Below are 26,066 nucleotides of genomic sequence, written 5' to 3' on the forward strand. Positions count from 1 at the left end.
TGTGTTTATGTTAGTGTTGTGTGTTTTCAGCAGTGCAGATGTCCAGCTGTTCACACTCACCCTGAGCTACCAGATGTGCTGCTGCTTCCTGTCTGCGGCCCCAGGTCAATACAGTTTGAATTCTAGCATGATGAAGAGCTCATCATTAGAGTCATTTATTATTATTATTATTATTATTGTTATTATATGTTTTGTATTTTTATTATTATTATTGTCCATATGTTATTATATATACTTTCATTCATTTTCCTTTAGCTAAATCCCTTTATTTATCAGGGGTCACCACAGCAGAATGAACCGCTATATATATATATATATATATATATATATATATATATATATATATATATATATATATATATATATATATATATATATTATTTATTATATTTTTAATTTTAATATATGTGTACTATATGTTGTTATTTATTATGTATTTTAATTTTATTATCTATTAAATATACATATATATTATCTATATATATGTATATTTATATATGTATTATTATTAGTATTACCATTAGTATTAAAATTGTCCATATGTTATTATTTATTTATATATATGTATGTAAATATTCTTTAATTTATTTTTCTTTAGCTAAATCCCTTTACTGGTCAGGGGTCGCCACAGCAGAATGAACCACTATATATATATTTATTATATAATTTATTATAGATTTTATTTTATTATATGTGTTCTATGTGTTATTATTTATTATTTATACTTGTGTATATATATATATATATATACACGTATATATAATAGTTTTTTATTTTATTATCTGTTGCCTATATTTTTGTAATACATTCATAATTTATATATTTTATTTTAATATGTATTTTCCACATTTTATTTTGTATTTTTGTTGATTTTTATATTGTTATTTTTGTTCAGTATGTTATTTATTTATTATGTATTTATATATGTGTATATATATTTAAAAAATAATTTATCTATTTATATTTGTTCTATATGTTATTGTTTTATTGTGTATTTATATATGTGTATATATGTATGTATGTATGTATGTATGTATGTATGTATGTGTGTGTGTGTGTGTGTGTGTGTACGTATATATATATGTTTTTTATTATCTATTAACTACATTTTATTATTTATTATATATTCAAAATGTATTTATTTTATTTTAATGAATATTTTTTATATTTTATTCTATATTATTTTTACATATTTTATTTTATTATCACATCCCTTTAAGCTTGTTAATAATGGTGTGCGTTTGCTCGTTTTCAGGCCCGTGGAGCCTGTGGCGTCTGCAGTGATAGTGGGCTCTCAGTGTGGCAGTGCAGTTCTCAGAGGAGCTCATGTGTTCACGCCAGGCATCATCAGCACACACAAGTGTAAGAAAACACACACACAGACACTTCATCAGCATCTTTAGCATGTCGTTTAGACTGTTTAGGCTAGTGTTTCATAATGTGTTACTGTTCTAAGGGTGTTGCATGAGCGTTATCGGTCACACTTTACAATATGTTTATGTATTTACTAACATGATTAAACAATGCGTTTGTTGCACTGTTTATTCCTTGTGGTTAATGCTAGTTAAAGGGGACTTATTATGTTTAAATAAAAGTGAGTTTTCCCTTAAAATAAGCAAAAAATCTGCCAATAGGGGAAGCAAAATAATGTTCTTTCAAAGTGAAAGCAAGATAATTTTATGTAGCCCATGGGCAGATCATTTTCCTCGACCTGATGCATAATAAATGTTGATTTAATGTTGTAAATATCTTCAGTGTTTTCTGCCTCGTCCAGTCATGAAAGCAGGTGACGTGGTGTCTGTGTTCTCTGACGTGGAGGGAAAATGCACACGAGGAGCCACCGAGTTCAATGGGAAGAAGGTGTTTGTGGGTAATGGAGTCTCAGAGGTGAATCGTTCAGAGTTATTCAGCTCTGATAAACCCGGCAGGTGAGACAATTTTGCCGTTGACGCCTTCTAGTGGTCAGAACCTAAAATTTGGCGCACCAATTCTTTATGGGTAGATCATGAGCATTTTCTAGCTGTTGCATGTACATCAGCTGTACACTCGGTGCATTGTGGGATTGATTGAGTACACTTCATAACAGACACCACTACAAACGGCTGCTCCCTCAAACACTGCACTACCTAAGGGGTTATTTCTGATACATCCTAGTTCTCTGTGCAGATGTTTTATCATGTCTAAGCTGGTTTCTCATGTTTATCCGTGTGCTTTTGTCTGTTATTCAGAGGCTTGGCCATCAGGATGACTGAACCTCTCTATCAGAGCCCTTCATTTGATGGTGTTCTTACAGACGAGCTCTTCCTGCAGGTACACTTGATGCTTGAATTCATCTAATTATGGGAACACTTTAGTTTAGGTCACAATTCACGCTATTAACAAATTATTAACTAGCACAACTAGATTAATAAACTACTAATTATCTGTTTATTAATAGCTATTAAGGTAGAAGTTAGGTATTGGGTAGGATTAGGGATGCAGAATAAGATCATACGTTATAACTACTAATTTATCTTAATAATAGGGAGATAATAAGCCAGTAGTGAATAGCATGAATTGTGACCTAAGCTGAAATGCTACCCTAATTATTAATAATTAATCTAATCTAACATTATTAGTAAACAAACAAATGTTTCTAATTCTATTGTATGTATGTATATATATATATATATATATATATATATATATATATATATATATATATATATATATATATATATATATATATGAAATTATACAACAGTTCTGTCTGGTTCTTGAATCTGATTGGCTGATAGCCGTGCAATATTTTGCCAGTAACTGCACACAAAGGCCTCTTCACCCTTCACCTCTGTGTATTACTCCGCCCACATACAGCAAGCAACAATCAGGGACGCTTCAGTTTGACAAATATTGCTGTTGTTACACAACAAAAAGTACTTTTGAGGCTGTTTTAGTCGAGAAGTAGTTGTTTAAATTGCAACTATGCAGTTTATTTGTAAGAATAGTGCCTATTTTTAAATATTTACAATTTCTGAGAGCTCGTCGGCGGCCAACGACGTTGTCTATCCACAAGATGGCGCCAGAAACGCATAATAAGCCCTTGTTCAGTGTGTTCTCTTGAGCGCGAATAAACAGCTGAAAAACGGAAGCCTCGTGGTTTTTAAGGTGGACCGGATACAGTCAATAAGAAGCTGCGAGTAAGAAGCTGGATTCAGCCTTGTCCCTCCTTATCGCAAACACAACAGCAGTCTGGTGAGAAATCTCTGTAGACGTATGGCATTTCATGTCATATTCAGCCTTATAATCTTAATGTAAGCAAAATTTGCTGTTTTGTTATCACCGTAAGGGGGTCACACACCAGAAGCGCCGCTTCACATTACGCTATAGAGAATCATTGAAACACTAGCTCTACATTGACGTTGGTGAATTAGTAACGGCTTCTGCTGCTCTGACATCAGCTGAAGATGTGAATGAATGGCGGAAGAAAGTAGTTCCTCATACAAAAGGGTTTTAGACTCTCTGTGTTTGATTTTCTTTTTTATGTACAAGATCAAGCCATCGAACTGTTGTATAAACGCAATATCACACTCGTAGCAGTGTGCTATAGCTGTGTATCAGCACTGGTATACAGCCTGCGGCCTCGTGCCAATGCACGTCCCCTACCAGTGCTGATATACAGCCATAGCACACTGCTACGAGTGTGATATTGCTCATATATATAATGGTGGGTCAGTGGTTAGCACTGTCGCCTCACAGCAAGGTCACTGGTTCGAGTCCTGGATGGGGAAGTTGGCATGCTAATAGAGTAATATTAAGTAAACTAAATTGACCATAGTGTGTGTGTGTGTGTGTGTGTGTGTGTGTGTGTGTGTGTGTGTGTGTGTGTGAACGTGAGAGTGTATATGGGTGTTTCCCAGTGTTGGGTTGTGGCTGGAAGGCAATCCGCTGTGTAAAACATCTGGTGGAATAGTTGGCGGTTCATGCCGCTGTGGCAACCTCTGATAAATAAGTGTCTGAATTATAAAATGTTTTGCTCATGTGAACTGTGTTTGTGAATGTTTTTGTTTGTTTTTTCCCCATCCATCCAGAACCTGCCGTCGGTGGTTGTTGGTTATGTATTAGGGCCTCGGCCTGGAGAGCGAGTGCTGGACATGTGTGCTGCTCCTGGAGGAAAAACCACACACATCGCTTCTCTCATGGGCAACCAGGCAAGTGCAGTGAAATATCCTCCAACAAATCATTTTAGAAACATCCTAACAGGGCAACACTGTGGCTCATTGGCTAGCACTGTTGCCTCACAGCAAGAAGGTCACTGGTTTGAATCCTAGCTGGGTCATTTGGCATTTCTGTGTGGAGTTTGCATGTTCTCCTTGTGTTGGTGTGGGTTTCTCCCGGGTGCTCCGGTTTCCCCCACTGTCAAACAACATAAATTGGCCGTAGTGTATGAGTGTGTGTTTATGAGTGTGTGTGGGTGTTTCCCAGTACTGGGTTGCTCTTGTAAGGGAATCCACTGCGTAAAATATTTTTCGAAATTAAGTTTTAGAAAGTTTAAATGTGTCAATTTTATATTATTTGATTTAAATATTTATCTGTATACAGTCTTTAATTTGATTAATTTGACAATTATTAAATTTGACTAAATACACCATTCAAAGAGACTTTTATTTATGTTGCAGTGTTTGGTCACTTGAATTGTGAACTATTATTTCAAAATAAATAAATGTACACATTGTAAAATAATAAAAAGATGAACGAACGTTTGTGGAAACAATGCAAATGAACCAAAAATCATGAGAAAAACTAAATATAAGGTTTAATATGAACCTGTGTAGGCGACACAGTGGCTCTTGGGTCATCTCACTGCAAGAAGATCGCTGGTTTGAGTCCCGGCTGGGTCAGTTGGCATTTCTCTGTGGAGTTTGCATGTTCTCCCAGTTCTTCTAGCTACAACCCAGTACTGGGTGCAGCTGAAAGGGCATCCTCTGTGTAAAACATATGGTGGATTGGTTGGCGGTTCATTCCGCTGAGGCGACCCCTGATGAATAAAGGGACTAAGCCGAAGGAAAATGAATGAATGAAGGAATGAATGAACCTGTTTAAGATTGGAGTGTAAAATTTAGTGTATTTTGTATTTTACTTTTTATTTTGTTAATGAGCAAATTATTTTAAAAAGTATTTTAATTTTAATTATAATTTTTTTTACTTATAAAAAAAGTATATATATATTTTTTTACATTTTATTAACATTTTTAGCTTCAGATTTTAATGCTGAAACTATTATTTATTATAAATATTTAATATTGTTATTATATTTTTTAGTCTCCCAGCCCTAATGCTCATTCATCTCCACTGTTTCTGCTCAGGGTGTCGTTGTGGCCTTGGAGAAAGTCCGCTCAAAGATGGAGAAGATCCTTCGAAATGCACAGATGCTGAAGTTAGACTGTATTAAAGCGTATTGCTGTAACAGTATACATGCTGTGAGCTCTGACCCTGCACAGGAGTACACTGAAGGTAAAACACTATCATAAACCAGGCTTCAGTATATATAATTAAAAATATAGTTATTAAGTTATTTGGTATGACTAAAGAATTTAAGATTTCACCAACAATTACACATCGTTAAGAAACAATGAAATACTAAACGTTTCAGCACATTGCATATATGAAATATGCTAACATTAACTAGAAATGTTTGAGTTTTGATGGATATAATGTTTAGATGTGTTCAATTTTTACAATAAAACCACAAGGTCCATATTTATTGTATAGTTTAGAGTATTTATTAATTTCCTGCTTTGTCAGGTGTTCAGCTGAATGTGACTTCTTATGAACTTCTTACCGTACGTTCACACCGAAAGCGGCGAGAGCGTCCAAGGTCGCTCTGGCCGCCCTGACGATAACGCTCTCTGCCTTCAGCTCCGGCGGCGAGAGCGTCAAAACTCGCTACATTGATCTCGTATTTAAAGGAGCCGTTGCAGCATATCAGTTACATTCCTGCATAAAACCTGTTTCTAGCGTGAAAATGTTGCGCACTTCTTATCAAATTCATACAACAATGGAAGATCAAGTTGCGTGTGATGTGGCTTTGCTCTATTTATCCAATATGTGTCCATATGTCTGAAATAGCAGCAGTACTGTTTTATACTGTCACATCGCGTGAGATTCCCGCTTTTTTGAGATAAATTTATATAACATTAATGAACATCAGTAACTCGCCAGTAACTTATTTAATGTATGTTCCTGTAGGAAAAAATTGTAAATAATTGGAAATCCGGCGACCGCAATAATCAAACCCTTGGGAACAACTGTGGTCGGAACCAAAGTTCACAGGTCTGTGTTCTCTGAACTGCTATCAAGCGATGGACGTCTTCATTCTGATTGGTTGCCGCCGAACCGCGCTTTCGGTGTGAACGTACGGTTATTAACCTGATGTATTTACTAATGTTGTGGTTGTTTGTATTTTCTGAAGGTCCCCCGTTTCCGGAGGAGAGTTTTGACCGCATCTTGTTAGATGCTCCATGCAGTGGTTTGGGTCAAAGACCAAACATGAGCTACAGCTGGAGTCTCAAAGAAGTGTGTTCATACCAGCCTCTGCAGAGAAAACTCTTTACCACGGTAAAACTACACTCCTACACTCCTCTGTGTTCCTGATACTCCTGTCTTTCACCACAGAGTGGCGCTATATCCACAATACAATATGACAAAAAGCTGCTTAAAGTGAAAAACACATTAAAGGGGACCTATTATGCCCCTTTCTCTCTGATCTCTGATGTCTCTAGTGTGTGTGTAAAGTGTCAGCTCAAAATATCACACTAATAATGTATTCTAACTCTCTGAAACTGTCCCTCTCAGGTTTTGATCCTAATTGTGGTGTTTTGGGAACTGTCACTTTAAATGCAGTTATAATGCTCTTCTTAAAAGATGGATTTACAAATGCCTGTGTGTCAGGATAGTGGCAGATTCGAAAACAAGACTTAACATCCTATGCTAATGAGGGAGAGATGGTCACCAGTGGGCGAGGCTTTCCCCCTCTGATGACACGTACAAAGGGAGAATGTCAATCAAAGTGTCTCTGCAGACTGTTTTCATCAAGAGTGATTATAAAACATAAACTAAATAAATAGATTAAAAAGTAAATTAAAATATATGTTAACCAATAGGAACTGGTTGTATTTACACACTGTTGTTGGGTTTCAACCCCTTATAAAAGTGATTTTTGCATAATAGGTCTCATTTAACTTAAATAAAAGTCCTGACATTGAAGAAAAATAGAAGTGTTGGTATTGGAAAGTCAAGTGTTGATCTTAAAGATAAAGGTGTGTGTGTGTGTGTGTGTTTTTGTGACATATCAGGACACAAATCTGTATAATGACATGGGTATGACACAGGTATTACAAAAAGGAAGGGTGAAATATGAGGACATTAGTGACGTCCTCATTTCTCAAAATGCTTATTAATCCTACAGGATGAGTTTAATCAGCGAGTAAAGCTGCACACTGTCTCCTGTGATGGTTGGGTTTAGGGGTAGGGTGGGGTGAAGGCAATATAATATACGGTTTGGAGAGCATAAAATGAATGGAAACCTATGTAATGTCCCCACTTTTCACAAAAACAAACGTGTGTGTGTGTTTGTGTTTGTCTGTGTGTTTGTGTGTGTGTTTGTGTGTGTGTGTGTGTGTGTGTTTGTGTGTGTGTTTGTGTGTGTGTGTGTGTGTTTCAGGCGGTGCGTCTGTTAAAGTCAGGTGGTGTTCTGGTCTACAGCACCTGCACGGTGACTCTGGCGGAGAATGAGGAGCAGGTGTCCTGGGCCCTCAAGACCTTCCCCTGTTTAACACTTCAGCCGCAGGTCAGGGGTTTAATATGCTCAAGCTGAGGCTTTTGTCTTTTTACTGCATGGTACACTCAACTCAGCCTTTTCACAGATAATTATGCAGTACATTGCTGCTGTTAAAACTAGCCTAGAGCGCCGCCTGCTGTTAAACACTAACATAGAGCGCCATCTGCTGGTAAACACTAGCCTAGACTGCTGTGTTCAGTAAAAAACTAGCCTAGAGCGCCGTCTGATGATAAAAACTAGCCTAGAGCGCCATTTGATGTTAAAAACTAGCCTAGAGCGCCGTCTGATGTTAAAAACTAGCCTAGAGCACCATCTGATGTTAAATCTAGCCTAGAGCGCTGTCTGATGTTAAAAACTAGCCTATAAATTGCTTAGAGCACCATGTGCTGTTAAACATTTGCATAGAGCATCATCAGGTGCGTCAACTAGCCTACAGTGCTATCTGGCGCTAAAAACTAGCCTATAGCATGGTCTGCTGTTAAAAACTAGCCTAGAGCACCGTCTGCTGTTTAAAACTAGCCTAGAGTGCCATCTGGTACTATAAACTAGCCTAGAGCAAGATCTGCTAGTTAATACTAGCCTAGAGCGCCATCCTGTGCTAAAAACTAGCCTTTAAATTGCTTAGAGCACCATATGCTGTTAAACATTAGCATAGAGCATCATCTGGTGGGTCAACTAGCCTAGAGTGCTATCTGGTGCTATAAACTAGTCTATAGCATCGTCTGCTGTTAAAAACATGCCTAGAGCGCCGCCTGCTGTTAAACACTAGCCTAGAGCGCCATCTTTTCTTAAAAACTAGAATATAAACTAGCCTATAGCATCGTCTGCTGTTAAAAACTAACCTAGAGCAAGATCTGCTGTTTAAAATTAGCCTAGAGCGCCATCTTGTGCTTAAACATGTTATAAACTAGGCTAGAGTGACATCTGGTACCATAAACTAGCCCAAAGCACCATCTGCTTCTTAAAATCTAGCTCATAAACTAGCCTAGAGGGCCATCTGCTGATAAAAACTAGTATAGAGCTTTGTCTACTGTTAAAATCTAGCCTAGAGTTCCAACTGATATTAAAAACTAGCCTATAAACTAGCCTAGAGTGCCATCTGGTGCTATTAACTAGCCTAGAGCTACATCTGCTGTTAAAAAAAAAGCCTAGATCGCCATCTGCTGGTAAAAACTATTCTATAAACTAGTTTAGAGCACCATCTGGTGTTAAAAGCTAGCCTATAAACTAGCCTAGAGCACCAATTGCCAATAAACAATAGCCTATAAACTAGCGTAGAGCATCATTTGCCATTAAACTAAGCTCAGAATCTAATATAATCACATCACCTTCACTAACGTGACCAGTGTTGTCAACTTGCCCCAAAAGTGAGCTGAACTGAATCATTTCAGGCGCCATGTGAGCATCCGTCAAACCAAGTATTGTTTTATCTGGTTCAGGTTCCTCATGTGGGATCAGAGGGCATGCTGGGAGCCGGTCTGTCATGTGAGCAGCGGCGGCTCCTGCAGAGGTTTCGTCCAGAATTGGGCTGGACAGGAGAGCGTTTCACATTTTCACTAGAGAAACTCCCGCAGGACGCAAACCAGGACACCATCGGCTTCTTCATCGCAAAGTTCAGCAAGAGATAGTGGAGGTACGAGACAGAACAAGCACAGACTTTTGCTAAATATCAGGTGGTGTTTTTACTGGCGTGGTTTTGTGTGTGTGAATTACTACTTTTTTTTTTTGGAGTGAGAGAGATTGCTTATTGGTAACACACTGCCTGTAAGTCTTGTCGCCTATCCAAGTTTTAGGAACAGCAATTAATAACTTGACTTTTAGATGATCATTTGGTATCAGAAGAAATAAAACATGATCATGCCTTGATGTTGACTGATTTCATAAGGACAGTAAGGTCTGGCTCTGCTTAGACTTAAGTCTCGTCACTGAACAGAAATAATGTCCAGTATAGATTATAAAGTCCTGCTGCAGTGGTGACAGAATCTATAGTGCCTCCTATCATATTACCCCAGACATGCTCAATAATGTTCATGTCTGGCGATTGCTGTTGTGTTTGTGATAAGGAAAAATGTTAAACACATGCGGGCATTTCTTCTTTCGCAGTAGAAACAGATGGCCAAACAAGTAGTAACTCAAAGACAGTTACTCTTTGGTTATACGAAGAGTGGCCTACACAAAATACACACATTCCTAATATGTGAGTCCCATCTCACACTCAACATACTGCAATAACTATAGTATAAATACAGCACTACAACACATTCAATTCAATTCAGCTTTATTTGTATAGCGCTTTTACAATAAAGTTTGTGTCAAAGCAGCTTCACATAAATGGTCGTAGTAACTGGAACAGAGTAGTTCAGTTTTTAGTGTTTAAGTTCAGTTCAGTGTGCTTTAAAATCATTATATACAAAAGAGAGAGATTTATAACGTCACTTACCAGTTTTATAATGGTTTGATCATCTGTTGTTAGAAGTTGGATGGAAATTGAATGTGGATAGACAACGTCGACCGTCTTTAGTCTGCTCAATAACAGGCTAATAGCCGCCGATGCGCTTTCTCTCAGAAATTATAAATATTTAAAATAGGCACTGTCCTTATAAATAAACTGCACAGTTGCGATCTAAACAACTTTCTCAACTAAAAATCCTCAAAAGTACATTATGTTGTCCAACAGCTGCAATAATTGTCAAACTGTAGAGTGTCCTCTGCGTAATACACAGGGGTGAAGAGGCTGTATGAGTGCTGTTACTGGCAGAATATCACACGGCTATCAGCCAATCAGATTCAAGAACCAGACAGAGCTGTTGAATAAAAAAATATATATTTTTATATGTCAAAACAAACTTTTATTTTGGATGTGCTTAATCGTGATTTGGAGCAATAATAATAATAATATTTAATATTATTATTATTCATGACTGTATAGTGATTGTTTAGTGTGAAAAGCTGGATCATTATCATACTGTATATTCAGTCTGTGTGTTTAATTATTCAGGACAAATCCTAAATATCATCACAAAACACACACAGACCATAATGAGGGGGTGTTAACATCTGAGCAGGATCATTTCTTACAATCACATGTTTTTGTTGCCCTCTCCAATAAATGTAAAGAGAATTAATAACCAAAAATGTATGAAGTCTCTTAATTTTTCTTTAATATTAAATGCCATTTTAACAATACCACATAGAATATTAGTAAATGATTATGATTTTGTAAATGCACTACCACTGTAATTAGGTACACTTTACAATAAGGCTTAATTCATGTATTTACTAACATAGACTAACAATGAACAACGCTTGAACAGCATTTAATAATCATAGTTAAACCTCTACTAATGCATTAACATTATTCATGTGTGTCACATGAGTTAGTGCACTATGCACTGGCGACACGGTGGCTCAGTGGTTAGCACTGTCGCCTTACAGCAATAAGATCGCAGGTTCGAGTCCCGGCTGGGTCAGTTGGCATTTCTATGTGGAGTTTGCATGTTCTCACCATGTTGGCGTGGGTTTCCTCCAGTTTCCCCAACAGTCTAAACACATGCGCTATAGGGGAATTGAATAAACTAAATTGGCTGTGTGTGTGAATGAATGTGTATGGGTGTTTCCCAGTACTGGGTTGCCGCTGGAAGACCATCCGCTGCTTAAAACATGCTGGCGTTTCAATCCCCTGTGGTGAATTATGAAGAATAAAGGGACTAAGCCGAAGGAAAATGAATGAATGAACATTAACATAAATAAATGCAGTAAATGTATTGTTTATTTTGTGTTCATGTTGGTAAATGCATTAACTGACACAACCTCATTGTAATGTGTAACCATAATTACTACCCGTAAGCCGCAGTAATACAGTCCCCTGTGTTTTAATAATAATATTTGAATCATTTTAAAGACAATACTTGTGAAAACAAATGTACAACGACAGACTTGTTCAGAAAGTGCCGGAGAAACAAACCAAAACCATCATGTCTCTCTTGTAATGTCTTTATCCTGTATGTAAGGCAATACACACCTTTTCCACATTAACACACAGATCATTTCTATTAAATAACAATAATAAAAATAAAAATGACATCCGCGAATGTCCTGTTTTGTTTTTCGAACTGACTGAAGAACAGCAGTGAAGATGCAGTGGTGAATTCAACATCGAATGCCTTTCACGACACATTTTTCTTCTCTAAGGACGCGTGTTCACTGAATCGTTTTTGCGCTTTTAAAAATGCTCACACTGCAAAAAAAAAAAAATGCTTCACAATTTTTTTTTGTCTTGTTTCAAGTTTAAATATCCAAAAAAATGTAAATCAAGAAGCATTTTCTAGAACAGCAGAAAACACATACAGCCTAATGCAGTGCTTCCCAACCCTGCTCCTGGAGACACACCAACAGAACATACTTCGGATGTCTCCCTTATCTGACCCATTTATTTGAGGTTTTGGAGTCTCTTCTAATGTTCTGATGAGTTGATTCAGGCGTGTTTGAATAGGAAGAGGATGAAAATCTGTACTGTTGCTGTGCCTTCAGGAACAGGGTTGGGAAACGCTGAACTAATGCAATGTCTTTCTGGGTGAACATAGTATCCAATAACAGAGTTAGAAGCAACAAACAAACAGACTTCAACAAGGGAAGACATTTAGCCATTTTTGACACTTTTATGGCATCATTTCTGCCTTGATTTTTAAAGAATCATAAAACTCAATTTGTTTTATTAATTTTAGGTAATTTAGATTTAGTTTAGATCTCAAACTCTGACTGTCTTTTCAAAGAATTCTGAGTTTTCATCTGACATTTCTGATCGATTTTCCTTCTAATGATAAGTTTACTGTATATCTCTTAAATCTGGCTTGTTTTTCCAGGAATTTTAAGTGTATTATGCATCTTTTTCCTTCAGAATTTTGACTCTGCATCGCACATATCTAACATTTCTTAAAAGTCTGAACAATCAAACTTTTTCCCCCTCGAAATTATTGGTTTACATCCAATATAAATAAAAAATTAGATCTCACAATTCGGGCTTTTTTTCACCTTATACTCTGGACTTTTCTTCAATTTCTAAAGAAAAGTGAACTTTGAGTTTAGTTCTCACGTTAATTCAGATTTTTTTCTGCGTTTAAATCTCGCTACTCTGAATTATTTTCTTCCTAAGTGAAATCTCGTAATTCTGACCTGTTTTTTCTGAATTATTATGCCTGTTTTTCCATCTGAATTCTGACTTTTCTTCATTCAGTTCAATTATTTCCTTCAGAATTTTGACTTTACATCTCAAAAGTGACTTTTGATTCTTAATTCTGGCTTTACATCTCACATCTTCTGACTCTTTTCTTAAAATTTTCAGTTTAAATCCAACATTTTTGAGTTTTAATAAATAAATAATGCAATTTTTTACTTTTTCCTAAACCTACATTCTAAGTTTACATCTCACTTTAATTTCTTTTTTGCAGTTCTAAGAGAGAGAGAGAGAGAGAGAGAGAGAGAGAGAGCAAAAACATTCACTATCAAATAATATTTCATAATTTAACTCTTAGCTGGAAATGCATAACCTTGCGTTATTCAGTGAAAATGCCACTCACGTATGTGAAAAACATGTTCCAGAGGCAGAACACACTATTATTTATTTTTGATTATAAAAAAAAAAAATCTACAAACTATTTTTTTTTTCTTTGGAATAACATGCACCTATGAACCAGTCATTCAATAATCTGACAAATCAATTTTCGCTTATAAAAATATGAAAAATAAATAGGCAGCCTTTACAGAGACACATTTCACCATTCGTGCAATATTAAATTAATATCTATCCTGTCTTATGTCCACGCATGGAAAACAAACGGATGCACACATTTGATCCCCTTTTAAAAACACATGACAACAGCTATATTTCCATCTGAAATGTATTTAATGTGCAAAATTTAAATATTGCATAAAACATTTGTGAATAAAACTCCATTTCCATCCCATCATCACTTCCTGGAAAACTGTCACAATGTTTGAGTAATAAAAATGCTATTTTCAAGCTGACAATACTCTTCATCTCTCTATTTTCCTCTTATAGTAAATGAGTTGCATTTCTAAGTGTCAGAAAACACACAGCGTAATAAACTCTGGCGTTCCTGCATTTGGAGGCAGTGCCTGATGTTTGAGAAAACCAATGTGTTTTCTAACAGAAAAAGTATCTATAACAGAATATCCTTTTTTGGTTGAACTGTCCCTTTAATGTGCCAAAATAAGTTGTGGTGACAAATAGTAAGAAACTCATTCTGCATCGATGTTGAGATTTTCAGAGTGCATCACTATTTTCTCTTGAATGAATTCAGAGCCTAGATTGGCTCTAGGCCAGCAGATGGCGCTCTAGGCTAGTGATTAACAGCAGATGGCGCTCTAGGCTGGTGTTTAACAGCAGACGGCGCTCTAGGCTAGTGATTAACAGCAGATGGCGCTCTAGGCTGGTGTTTAACAGCAGACGGCGCTCCAGGATAGTTTTAAAGCCTAGAGCGCCATCTGCTGTTAATCACTAGCCTAGAGCGCCATCTGCTGTTAATCACTAGCCTAGAGCGCCATCTGCTGTTAAACACTAGCCTAGAGCGCCGTCTGCTGTTAAACACTAGCCTTGAGTGCTATCTGCTGTTAAACACTGGCCTAGAGGGCCATCTGCTGTTAAACTCTTGCCTTGAGTGGTGTCTGCTGTTAAACACTAGCCTAGAGCGCCGTCTGCTGTTAAACACTAGCCTAGAGTGCCGTCTCCTGTTACACTCTAGCCTAGAGTGCTGTCTGCTGTTAAACACTAGCCTAGAGCGCCATCTGCTGTTAAAAACAAACCTAGAGCGCCATCTGCTGTTAATCACTAGCCTAGAGCACCGTCTGCTGTTAAACACTAGCCTAGAGCGCCATCTGCTGTTAAACACTGGCCTAAAATGCCATCTGCTGTTAAACTCTAGCCTTTAGTGCTGTCTGCTGTTAAACACTAGCCTAGAGCGCCATCTGCTGTTAAACACTAGCCTAGAGCGCCGTCTGCTGTTAAACTCTAGCCTAGAGTGCTGTCTGCTGTTAAGCACTAGCCTAGAGTGCCATCTGCTGTTAAAAACAAACCTAGAGCGCCATCTGCTGGTAATCACTAGCCTAGAGCGCCGTCTGCTGTTAAACAGTAGCCTAGAGCACCATCTGCTGTTAAATACAAGCCTGGAGCAACATCTGCTGTTAAACCTAGCCTAGACCGCCGTCTGCTGTTAAATACTAGCCTAGACCGCCGTCTGCTGTTAAATACTAGCCTAGAGCGCCATCTGCTGTTAATCACTAGCCTAGAGCGCTGTCTGCTGTTAAACACTAGCCTAGAGCGCCGTCTGCTGTTTAAAACAAACCCAGTGCGCCATCACCTGTTAAATACTAGCCTAGAGCACCATTTGCTGTTAAACACTACCCTAGAGCGCCATCTGCTGTTAAACACTAGCCTAGAGTGCCGTCTGCTGTTAAATACTACCCTAGAGGGCCATCTGCTGTTAAACACTAGCCTAGAGCGCCATCTGCTGTTAAATACTAGCCTAGAGCGCCATCTGCTGTTAAATACTAGCCTAGAGCGCCGTCTGCTGTTAAACACTAACCCAGAGAGCCGTCTGCTGTTAAACGCTAGCCTAGAGCGCCGTCTGCTGTTAAACGCTAGCCTAGAGCGCCGTCTGCTGTTAAACACTAGCCTAGAGTGCCGTCTGCTGTTAAACGCTAGCCTAGAGCGCCGTCTGCTGTTAAACGCTAGCCTAGAGCGCCGTCTGCTGTTAAACACTAAGTTCAGAATCGATTTAAGAAAGAATTGCGATGCAATAAATCGATCTCTCTAATAATTTTTCGCCTCAAAAAAATATGTGGATGGAAATATAGCTATTGACGTTAGGCTAGTGAATGAATGCCCGTAGAAAAGCTCAAGTTTGTGTGTGTGTGTTTGTACCACGTGTGTGTGTGTGTGTGTGTGTGTGTGTCATTGTTCTATATAATGTTTTCTCCTCTCGTGATGATGGTGGTGTTCTCGTTGTGATTTCTGCTTTCCTCTTTGCCGGCTGTTCCTCTCGTTGTGATCGTATTCCTTCTCTTTCTCATTACGGTGATGATGACGATGGTGATGGTGGTGATGACGATGATGGTTGGGTTGAACAGACTCCTGCTCCTCCTCCTGCTGCGGTTGCGAGTGTGTCTGGGTTTCAGTGGACTCTAGTGTCTCCTGTTTGGACAGTGTTCTGGCGGTGCGACTATGATGGTGTCTGTGATGATGATGATGGTGGTGGTGGCGGTGGTGATGATGGCGTTCGGTCCGTGTGGATGAAGAGTGCTGGTTTTTGTGATGGTTTTGTTGGTCTCTGTTGTCGTGTCTTTGGTCAGTATTCTCTTCATCATCATCTTCTTCTTCCTCTTCTTCTTCAAAGCTTTCTTGCTTCTGTGTCTGGTAGTGTTGCTGTTGAGGATGATGATGGTGATGATAGTCTTCATAAAAGCTAGTCCTGTTGGCCGCTGCTCGATCTGCATGCTCATCACTGCCGGTGCCCTGTTTGAGCGATACATACAAAATAACTCAAGAGGTCATGATTTGCACACTCAATTATATACAGGGTGGGCCATTTATGTGGATACACCTTAATAAAATGGGAATGGTTGGTGATATTAACGTCCTGTTTGTATATTAGTATATGTGAGGGGCAAACTTTTCAAGACGGGTAGTGACCATTTTGAATTCGGCCATCTTGGATCCAACTTTTTTTTTTTCAATAGGAAGAGGGTCATGTGACACATCAATCTTATTAGAAATTTCGCAAGAAAAACAATGGTGTGCTTGGTTTTACTCTAACTTTATTCTTTCATGAGTTATTTACAAGTTTCTGACCACTTATAAAATGTGTTTAATGTGCTGCTCATTATGTTGGATTGTCAATGCAAGCCTCTTCTTCCACTCTTCACACACTGATAGCAACACCGCAGGAGAAATGCCAGGACAGGCTTCCTGTATCCGTAGTTTCAGACGCTGCACATCTTGTATCTTCACACCATAAACAACAAAGATAGTGGAGCCATTCTTCATCAATGGAAACCTCAAGGCCACTGGATATTTAAAATTGCTCCATGATTATGTGTTTCCCTCTTTATGCACTGAAGCTGGCCCGTTCCCTGAGTTTTTCCTGCAAGATGGTGCACCACCACATTATGGGTGTCAGGTCCGAGCATTCCTAGATGAACAGTCTCCTGAAAACTAAATTGGTCGTCGTAGGCCAGTTTAAAAGCCCCCAAGGTCTCCCGATCTGACCTCCTTAGACTTTTATCTTTGGGGTCATCTGAAGGCAATTGTCTATGGTGTAAAGCTACAAGATGTGCAGCACCTGAAACTACGGATACTGGAAGCCTGTGCTGGCATTTCTCCTGCAGTGTTGCTATCAGTGTGTGAAGAGTGGGAGAAGAGGCTTGCATTGACAGGCTTTTTTTTTCTCAACTTCACAAGGCTAAAAGTGCCCTTAGTTGAAGAGTGGCCCATATATATAATTAGTTTTTTCTAATGTTTAGGAAAAATAAACACACAATATGTTGAGTAATTGCATTATGTGTTGTATATATAGTTACTCTATAATTACATGTGATTAACTAACGTTGCCACATTGAACCTAAGTGTAAAGTGTTCCCAAAATCATCATCATTTCATCAATATGACTTTTTAATACAGCACACACACACACTAAGGGCCTACTCACACTATGCCATCCGTACCGTGCCCAGGCCCGTTTCCCGGATCGTTTGAGAAGTGTGAGTGCGCTGAATGAGCGCGGTTCACTTGGGCTCGAAACTGAAAGCGAGACGTGACTTTTAAGGGGCTGTTTCATATGGATTTATTAATCATTCTTACTGTTCAGTGAACGCAAACTGCCGTAGTTTATTAAAAACGCAAACCCCTCACTGCAGGACAGCTGCGCCTTCAGCAGACCTCCTCATTCCTGCAGCACGAGAGCTTTATGATTGTTTATGAGCGGCAAAAGTGGCGGATCTGTTCGGCTAAATATCTGACTGCGTGTCCCCGCATCCCTAAGGACTGTTTGGCGAAATATTTGACGGCATATCAAACCGACTGAAACGATATAACTAGAGAAATCTCCACTGTGCTGCTGAGTGAGAGAGCGCTTCTCACTGAACAGCGCAGCAGCGATGACGTAAGCGTGCCGAAGCCCGTTTGTGGTGTGAGCACGGGCCGTCGGGGGAGACGGGAGGGGGGACAAGCATGCTTTGGCACGGTTCGAGGCAGCTGTACCTAGTGTGAGTACGGCCTAAAATCACTGCAAAAACACAGTAGATTTCTTAGCAGAGAATAAAAATATAGTAACTCTCAATCAAATAGCCACCAACAGTACGATTTAGAGGAACAGTTCACCCAAAACCGAACTCATTTCCTATGCAGCTTATTATTTTTAAGTATAAGTTTTTATTTTATTGCCTCGTTATTGTGTTGGAAAGTGGATATTCATGCAGCACTTTAACATGTAATGAAAGCACATAATGCAGGCATGTCCAAACTCGATCCTGGAGGGCCAGTGTCCTGCTGAGTTTATCTCCGACTTGCTTAAAAACACCTACAGGAAGTATATTCTAGTATATCTACTAAGAGCTTGATAAGCTGCTTCAGGTGTGTAGATTAGGGTTGGAGCTAAATTCTATAGGACAGCGGCCCTCCAGGACCGAGTTTGGACACCACTGACATAATGAGTATGTGAAGCAGTGGTCACCAAACTTGTCCCTGGAGGGCCGGTGTCCTGCAGATTTTAGCTCCGACCCTAATCAAACACACCTGAACAAGCTAATCGAGGTCTTACTGGGTATACTTGAAACGTCCAGGCAGGTGTGTTGAGGCAAGTTGGAGCTAAACCCTGCAGGGACAATGGCCCTCCAGGGCTGAGATTGGTGACCCCTGATGTGAGGGGTTTAGGGTGAGTTATTCCTTAAATCATAAAGTTTTACCTGAATATGATCATGTGAAAACACACACACACACACACACACACTCACCGTGACTGAGGCTACTCATCTGCAATAGGAACAGCCTCCTCAGTCTGACAAGCCGTAGTGTTTGTCGACAGAGTTATTAGCATATTTGCAAAAACACATGAACATCACGCACGGTTAATCTTGCAGTAACATTTATGACTCTTGTTTGTTTGATTAGTTGTGACTATTTCTGGAAATTGCTTGAGCGTTCTGCTAGATTAAGATCAAGCATCATTCAAATAAGTACTTGTGTTGTTTTATTTATTATCTTTTTTCTGGATTATGTTCAGTTGTTTTGTATATTCATTCATTTATTTTATTTTCGGCTTAGTACTCGACTACCAATAATAGGCAGTTGTTACCAACTAAGGTGTTAAAATGTATTTTAAAGAAACGTTTTAACTTCATTATGGCTGTTTCTCAATTCCAAGAACACAGAGAACAGACTTGTGTTCTTGTGGCGAGCGGTCTTGCCAGGTGTCCTCGGAAGAACGAACTCAGGAGACCGCGAGGGCAGAGAACGCGTCCTTTGAGAAATGAGGCGCTGCGTTCTTCCTGATGGTCACGTGACCTTCACGTGTTTCAAATGGTAAATTATTTAAACATTGCAGCACTCATACAACAATTTATTGTTTTTCCCCTCTTCAAAATATATAATTTGCATAAAAACATTATAAATATACTCTGCACAATATAAATAAAACAGATTTTAATACGAATTTCAGCAAACAAACACCCTTAATGTGTTCATTCCTGTATGAAGATGTTCATGGCAATGTTTACTTTCACCATTTCCTTTAGGGAAACTCCTGAGGTAAATAAGTCATATCTCTGAACTTTAATAATAATCTAAATAAAATGCTGCGCTTCCCACCTCCAGTCGCATAGATATATACACTAGATATCGCATAGGGACCCTGAGCATGCTTCTATAGCGCCGCCACATTGGTACAGTTCTCCCAGGACAACTGTCATTCAACCGCACTAGTCAAGACAGTGTTATTACATGAAGATGCGGGACTTTAGTGCTGTCTACGGGTGTAGTAACGAGCAAACAAAGAAATCAAAGCACAAAGGCAGAACATTTCATAGGTAATATTATGTTTTTTCTGTTTTTGTATGTTCTGAACTTTTGTGCTAATCAGGTAACGTTATTGATGATAACAGTCACTTACTGCATTCACCATACGGCAAAGCAGCTCCAACTCGCACTAAACACTCGGCTTATGCTAGTTTTGTTGAATAAAATCAGCAAACAATGCAAAAGAAATGACAACGAGATGCTGCGCTGCCAGAAACTTGTATTATTGTCGGCTAACGTTAGTGAAAGAGTCGTTCGGGAGATTCATTCACAAACGAATCGCTCCCTCCGTCAGTATGAGAAGTGAAAGCAGGAGAGGAGCTGTGTTTCAGGACATGATTAGATCAAATTTAACAGGCAGGGTGGATAGTACATTTCTGTACACACAAACACAAGCTTTTTGTCAGGAATGCCCGTGCGGTCACTGATCCATCAATGTAGAAAAGTGATGTAAAATTATAAATTTCGTAATTAGAAAAAAAAATTACATACTAACATCTAGGAAAACTCCCGATCATAAATATATATGTGTATATCTCTGGCTTTGGATGGCCACAGTCCTCCACTGTACCTTGGTCCCGCATTCATTTCAAAGGAGCGCTACCCTGTAGCAAGTTGGCGGCGCTATTGACGCATTCTGTACAATAGACAACGATAGGCCAGGCGACATCTAGTGTATATATCTATGCTCCAGTCGCAATGACTTCTGGGACTTCTAGAGCGAGATTGGTGCTCAAGTCTGCATCAGTGCGTCCTTGATATCAAGATCACATCCGGGAAGTTTCACGCGTCCTCCGTACTTGCGGTCTTGAGTCATGGAACTGAACTTTGTCAGCTGATGATGACGTTACACGAGAACACGATGACGCAAGACCGCTGAAGAACGCATATTGAGAAACAGCCTCTTTTTCCGAACTTGTGTGCTTCACTCATCCTTACGAGTGAAGCTCCCAGCTCTTTGATCGCCCCCTGGATGCTGGATGCAGTATAAGTCATAAACCCCGCCTCCTCCATATTAACGAATGATACTTGAGTCCAAATATTTGTTTTAATCACTCTTTTCTTCTTGAACATGTTTTGTTTCTCTCTCTGAGTTTGCCCATGTAAGTGTGTGTGTGAGCTGTTTCTTCACCTTGGGTTGTGTGTTGGTCAGCTGCTCTTTGCAGGCCACTGCAGCTGCGGTCACTGCGCTCAGTTTGTCCAGCAGTGGAGTGGACGGAGCGCCACTGGGAGGATGAGTGGACTTCCAGTATAGCTCCAGATAGTCGGCCATGTGCTCACAGGCGTCTTCCAGCTGATTCTCATCTAGAATAATGTCAAAGAGCTCCTGGAGGGAGGAGAAACAAACATTTATTGGTGCTGCGTCCCAAATCTCCTAATGGACCCTGTTTACAAGACTGTTATGATGTGTTTAACGCTCATCAGCATCTAAAATCCTTGAACAATGTTAATATTTAGATTTTCTTTAAATAGCATATGAACATTTATATGTGTTTATGTATGTATTAAATCATCTTTGCATCAAATTACAAAAAAACAAAACAATGAATGGCCGCTTGTGTGAAGTGTAGGTAATGCAGTGTGTATGGAGGCACAGTAAATCTGACATTATTCTCTCTTCTATCTGCTGTTGTCAGTCTCACACTATTGTTTTCCTCTTTCTGAAAGTCTTAATAACACCATGGTGGAGTTTTTTGTTTGTTATTTCAGCAAAAAGGATAGTAAAAAGATTATTTGTTATACTCTGCCATTCACTACGCTCTGACGCCCCATTCACACGGGGCTGCAGCGTCAACGCTTGACTGAAGGTGTGTCTGAAGTTGGGGTTGTAGGGATCGTCATAGAAGCGTCAGCCAATGAAATTCAGTCAGCAATAGGCCACTGTCTAGCTGGTGTATTTGCATACAGCGATCTGATTGGCTGTAGCTTCCGTCTGTTGAGCTAGTCCCAACTTCTGCAGCGAGCAACGCCTCTGAAGCGGCGCAGACGGATCCACAATGCAGTTCAGCAATGCCTGACATCACCCATTTAAAGTGAATGGGAAGAGTTGACGCTGACGTCCAGGGACACTGAATGGGGCGTAAGTTTACCAACTATGACCACTTCTGTTGCTGAGAAACCCATGAATGTGAAAAGGGTCCATGTATGCTCTTTTTGTGCATGTGGGACAACACACTTCACCATTAATGAACTTTTCTGTTGCTAAGTTACATGCCTTGTCTATCATCTTGTCGCATCATTCACATTTCTTTTATTAATAATTTCCTACCATATCAGAGATGCAGCATTGTTAATCTGGCATTTCAGTGCTCTTCGTGCTGAGAGATCTACTCATGTGTTTGGATAATTGTGCCATTAAAACCTAATGACATATCGTATGTTTATAAATGTTCACAATACTGATTGTGATGCTGATGAAGTGTGACATGAACTAAATATTTTTCATCAGGGTGTATATTAAACAATCATCCAAACTGCTTTACTCAAGCCTCTCCACTAAACCCTCATAGATTTATAACACTTTTTTATTTTTCACTTGTGTTTGTAGTTTGAATTTATATTAATTATAGAGGACGGACATCTGACCAATCACAACAGAATAGAGGAGGATCATCTGACCAATCAGAGCAAAGTAGAGGAGGATCATCTGTCCAGTCAGAGCAAAGTAGAGGAGCATCGTCTGACCAATCAGAGCAAAGTAGAGGAGGATCATTTGTCCAATCAGAGCAAATTAGAGGAGGATCATCTGACCAATCGGAGCATAGGAGAGGAGGATCATCTGACCAATCAGAGCAAAGTAGAGGAGGATCATCTGACCAATCAAAGCAAAGCAGAGGAGTCATCTGACCAATCGGAGCAAGATAGGGGAGGCTTATCTGACCAATCAAAGCAAAGGAGAATCATCTGACCAATCAGAGCAAAGTAGAGGAGGATCATCTGACCAATCACAGACGGTTAAAGAAGCGGCATTTGACCAATCAGAGCAAAGTAGATGAGGGTCATCTGATCAGTCAGAGCAATGTAGAGCTTTATCTGACCAATCAGAGCAAAGGAGGAGTTATCTGACCAATCAAAAGAAAGTGAATGAGGGCCATCTGACCAATCAGAGCAAAGTAGATGAGGATCATCTGACCAATCAGAGCAAAGTAGATGAGGATCATCTGACCAATCAGAGCAAAGTAGTGGAGGATCATCTGACCAATCAGAGCAAAGTAGATGAGGATCATCTGACCAATCAGAGCAAATTAGTGGCAGATCATCTGACCAATCAGAGCAAAGTAGATGAGGATCATCTGACCAATCAGAGCAAAATAGTGGCGGATCATCTGACCAATTAGAGCAAAATAGTGGCGGATCATCTGACCAATTAGAGCAAAATAGTGGAGGATCATCTGACCAATCAGAACAAAATAGTGGAGGATCATCTGACCAATTAGAGCAAAATAGTGGAGGATCATCTGACCAATAAGAGCAAAGTAGTTTCTCTAAAATGGGTGGAAAATAGGGACTGGGTCATTGAACAGTTTCAGACACAGAGAAAGAGCTGATGCTGCAATAATATGCTGAGAAAATGAAAGAGTTTTTGACCTTGGATAATTAAAAATCTAGTATATGAGACTAAAATAGAAACCCATACAATGTCATCATAGAGCCATGTCAAAAGAAATAATAATAGGTGTGTGTGTGTGTGTGCGTGTGCGTGCGTGTGTGCGTGCGTGTGTGTGTGCGTGCGTGTGCTCTCACTGAAGGGCACTGGGCCAGTTTGTCAGCTGCCACCATCTGTACATTGAGATGTTTGGCCTGAGACTTTCCTCGGGACTTGATTAATCTCTGCAAAACCTGAAAGATCGACACACACAACACATAGCAGTGATGCTACTTCAACATCAACGTCATAACAAACTGTCAGAGAGAGAATATAGAGAGAAAAGTCGAAATATGCAACATTGAGTAACTCATTTAAAAGTAGTAATGGGCTACTCTACAGTTTTTACTAGCATGACAGTGAAGTTGTTTTCATGACATCCTTTTTAATCCGTAACAAATATGATGGCTGTTTCATTAAATAATAAATCGTTAGGTCTGAACTGTATACTGATTTTGAAAACATTACAAGGCTTAAAAGTAGGTAAAACTAGGTTAAATAAGCAAGTTAGGGTAATTAGGCAAGTCACTGTACAACAGTGTTTATTTCTGTAGACAATCCAAAACAAATATAGCTTAAAGGGGCTAATAATATTGACCTTAAGATGGCTTTAAATTTATTCTAGCTGAAATAAAACAAATAAGCTAATAAGTTAATAATGTTTCTACAGGAGAAAAAATATTACAGGAAATACTGTGAAAAATTTCGAGAGGGCGAATAACTTTGACTTCAACTTTATATCTGACTGCTAGAATTAAAAACCGTCTTCATGTTAAGTCAAGTTAAAAATTGTGTATGCAAAACATTGCAGTCGTTAATCATAACCCGAACCGTGAGACCATAAGTTCACACCCTTATTTCACACACATGCACAAGAGCTGTGTGTGTGTGTCTAATCTGAGTGTGAACCTTTGGAGAGGTGATCTTGATGTAGACAATGATGGGTGCCAGACAGGTTTTCCCCAGCTGTGACGGATGGTTTATTGTGTCGGCGTCCAAAACCACCAGCTGCAGCGTTCGGGCCAGCTCAAATATCCTCTCGATCTCGCTCTGAACCTCCGCTACACACAAACAAACAGACACAATTCACAGAATGAAGGCATTACAGTAAAGTAAAAGTTTTATAGGGGGGGTTGTTTAGTAGCAGTCTGTAAATATAACCAGGCTCTAATGCTAAACATGTATTAAATCTACTTTTTATAATCAGACTTGATGAAAACAGTCTGCAGAAACACTTTGATTGACATTCTCTCTTTGTACGTGTCATCAGAGGGGGAAAGCCCCGCCCACTAGTGACCATCTCTCCCTCATTAGCATGCTGTTTTTGAATCTGCCACTTATGCTGACACATAGGCATCTGTAGCTCCGCCCTCTTTTGAAAAGAGCACAATCTCGTTTGCATTTAAAGCGACAGTAACCAAAATGCCACAATTAGGGTCAACGTCTAAAAGGGTCAGTTTCAAAGAGCAGAGGAGTGTGCAAGTGTTGCTCTCACCTAGATTGGAGCGTGTGTTTGAGCGCTCGATGATGGCGTGTTTACTGGGGTTGTTCAGTACTGAGCGTTTGGCCAGAGAGATATCAGCTGCCACTCTTGTGATGGTTATCCTGAAGCACAGAAAACACAGATGACAAACCAATGCTAATCAAACACAAGTACTTGAATGCAGTGTTTCCCAACCCTGTTCCTAGAGGCACAGGTCTTGGAGTCGCTGGTTCAAGCCTCATCTGGGTCAGTGGGCGTTTCTGTGTGGAGTTTGCATGTTCTCCCCGTGTTTTGGCATGGGTTTGCACCGGGTGCTCCGGTTTCCCCCTCAGTCCAAACACATGCGCTATAGGGGATTTGGGTAAGCCAAATTGTCCGTAGTGTATGTGTGTGAATGAAAGTGTATGGGTGTTTCCCAGTGATGGAGAGGGCATCCACTGCATAAAACATAAGCTGGATAAGTTGGCAGTTCATTCCACTGTGGTGACCCCTGATTAATAAAGCCAATAAAATAATGACTGAATGAATATTCAGTTTCTTACACGGACAATCGTTTGACTTTACAAGACCTCAGTGTGTCAGCAGGAGCCACGGCTATTGATTTGGACTCGTTTGCATGTGTTTATTTTTAATCCAATAAACCTGTCACCATTCATTGCTATTATATGGATCTCCAAGGACTACGGATTCAGCTCAAAATCTTCTTTAATGCTCTACTGCAGTGGTCTTCAACCACCGTACCTGTCCGCGGAACAATTGGTACCGGCCCACATAAGAAATCATAAATTATTTCTGTAGAAAATATCCCCCCCGCGACTTGGTTTCTTCCACTCACCCCCGCCATCTCACGTGAAATGGACTATGCCAAAATCCACCACGGAGCGGGAAGAACGATAGAATATAACTCATTGGTGGTTGTTGATAGTTTAAAGTTAAAAAACAGGAAGTATTTACCTTATTCTCCGCCGACCAGCAGGCGCTGCCATTTGAATCTTTTTGTCTCGCGACTTCCGGTCTCATTCACTTCCATTCA

The 26,066-nt window shown here is 39.4% G+C and overlaps 2 protein-coding genes across 64 annotated transcripts in view; one reads left to right on the top strand and one right to left on the bottom strand.

Annotated features, from left to right (window-relative positions):
* nsun6 (NOP2/Sun RNA methyltransferase 6) overlaps nucleotides 1-26,066 on the top strand; it is a 36,088-nt gene that overhangs the window by 1,646 nt on the left and 8,376 nt on the right. For 4 of the 24 annotated variants that reach the window (XR_015496590.1, XR_015496587.1, XR_015496591.1 and 1 more), the window contains 11 exons: nucleotides 31-104; nucleotides 1,256-1,362; nucleotides 1,775-1,928; nucleotides 2,229-2,310; nucleotides 4,071-4,190; nucleotides 5,346-5,493; nucleotides 6,452-6,597; nucleotides 7,703-7,828; nucleotides 9,259-9,452; nucleotides 19,255-19,412; nucleotides 21,058-21,527. Coding sequence is in view for 16 of the 24 variants with exons in the window: in XM_087262444.1 (XP_087118570.1) it covers nucleotides 31-104; nucleotides 1,256-1,362; nucleotides 1,775-1,928; nucleotides 2,229-2,310; nucleotides 4,071-4,190; nucleotides 5,346-5,493; nucleotides 6,452-6,597; nucleotides 7,703-7,828; nucleotides 9,259-9,447 (1,146 nt within the window). In the remaining 8 variants the exon portion in view is untranslated. Of the gene's footprint in view, nucleotides 1-30; nucleotides 105-1,255; nucleotides 1,363-1,774; nucleotides 1,929-2,228; nucleotides 2,311-4,070; nucleotides 4,191-5,345; nucleotides 5,494-6,451; nucleotides 6,598-7,702; nucleotides 7,829-9,258; nucleotides 9,453-19,254; nucleotides 19,413-20,717; nucleotides 21,528-26,066 lie in introns of those variants that run through there. The other 20 variants (XM_087262444.1, XM_087262441.1, XM_087262445.1 and 17 more) reach the window with 6 other exon arrangements.
* The window catches only part of cacnb2a (calcium voltage-gated channel auxiliary subunit beta 2a), a 47,223-nt gene continuing 32,727 nt past the window's right edge, over nucleotides 11,571-26,066 (bottom strand). For 4 of the 40 annotated variants that reach the window (XM_087260056.1, XM_087260045.1, XM_087260054.1 and 1 more), the window contains 6 exons: nucleotides 25,046-25,155; nucleotides 24,460-24,611; nucleotides 23,649-23,744; nucleotides 21,037-21,231; nucleotides 15,733-16,349; nucleotides 11,571-14,173 (listed from right to left, as the gene is read on the bottom strand). In XM_087260056.1, coding sequence (XP_087116182.1) covers nucleotides 15,789-16,349; nucleotides 21,037-21,231; nucleotides 23,649-23,744; nucleotides 24,460-24,611; nucleotides 25,046-25,155 — 1,114 coding nt within the window. In that variant the 3' untranslated portion in view covers nucleotides 11,571-14,173; nucleotides 15,733-15,788. The other 36 variants (XM_087260069.1, XM_087260062.1, XM_087260068.1 and 33 more) reach the window with 19 other exon arrangements.

Source organism: Danio rerio, chromosome 7 (genome assembly GCF_052040795.2).
Source record: "Danio rerio strain M-AB ecotype USA chromosome 7, GRCz13ab, whole genome shotgun sequence".
Classification (NCBI taxonomy): domain Eukaryota; kingdom Metazoa; phylum Chordata; class Actinopteri; order Cypriniformes; family Danionidae; genus Danio; species Danio rerio.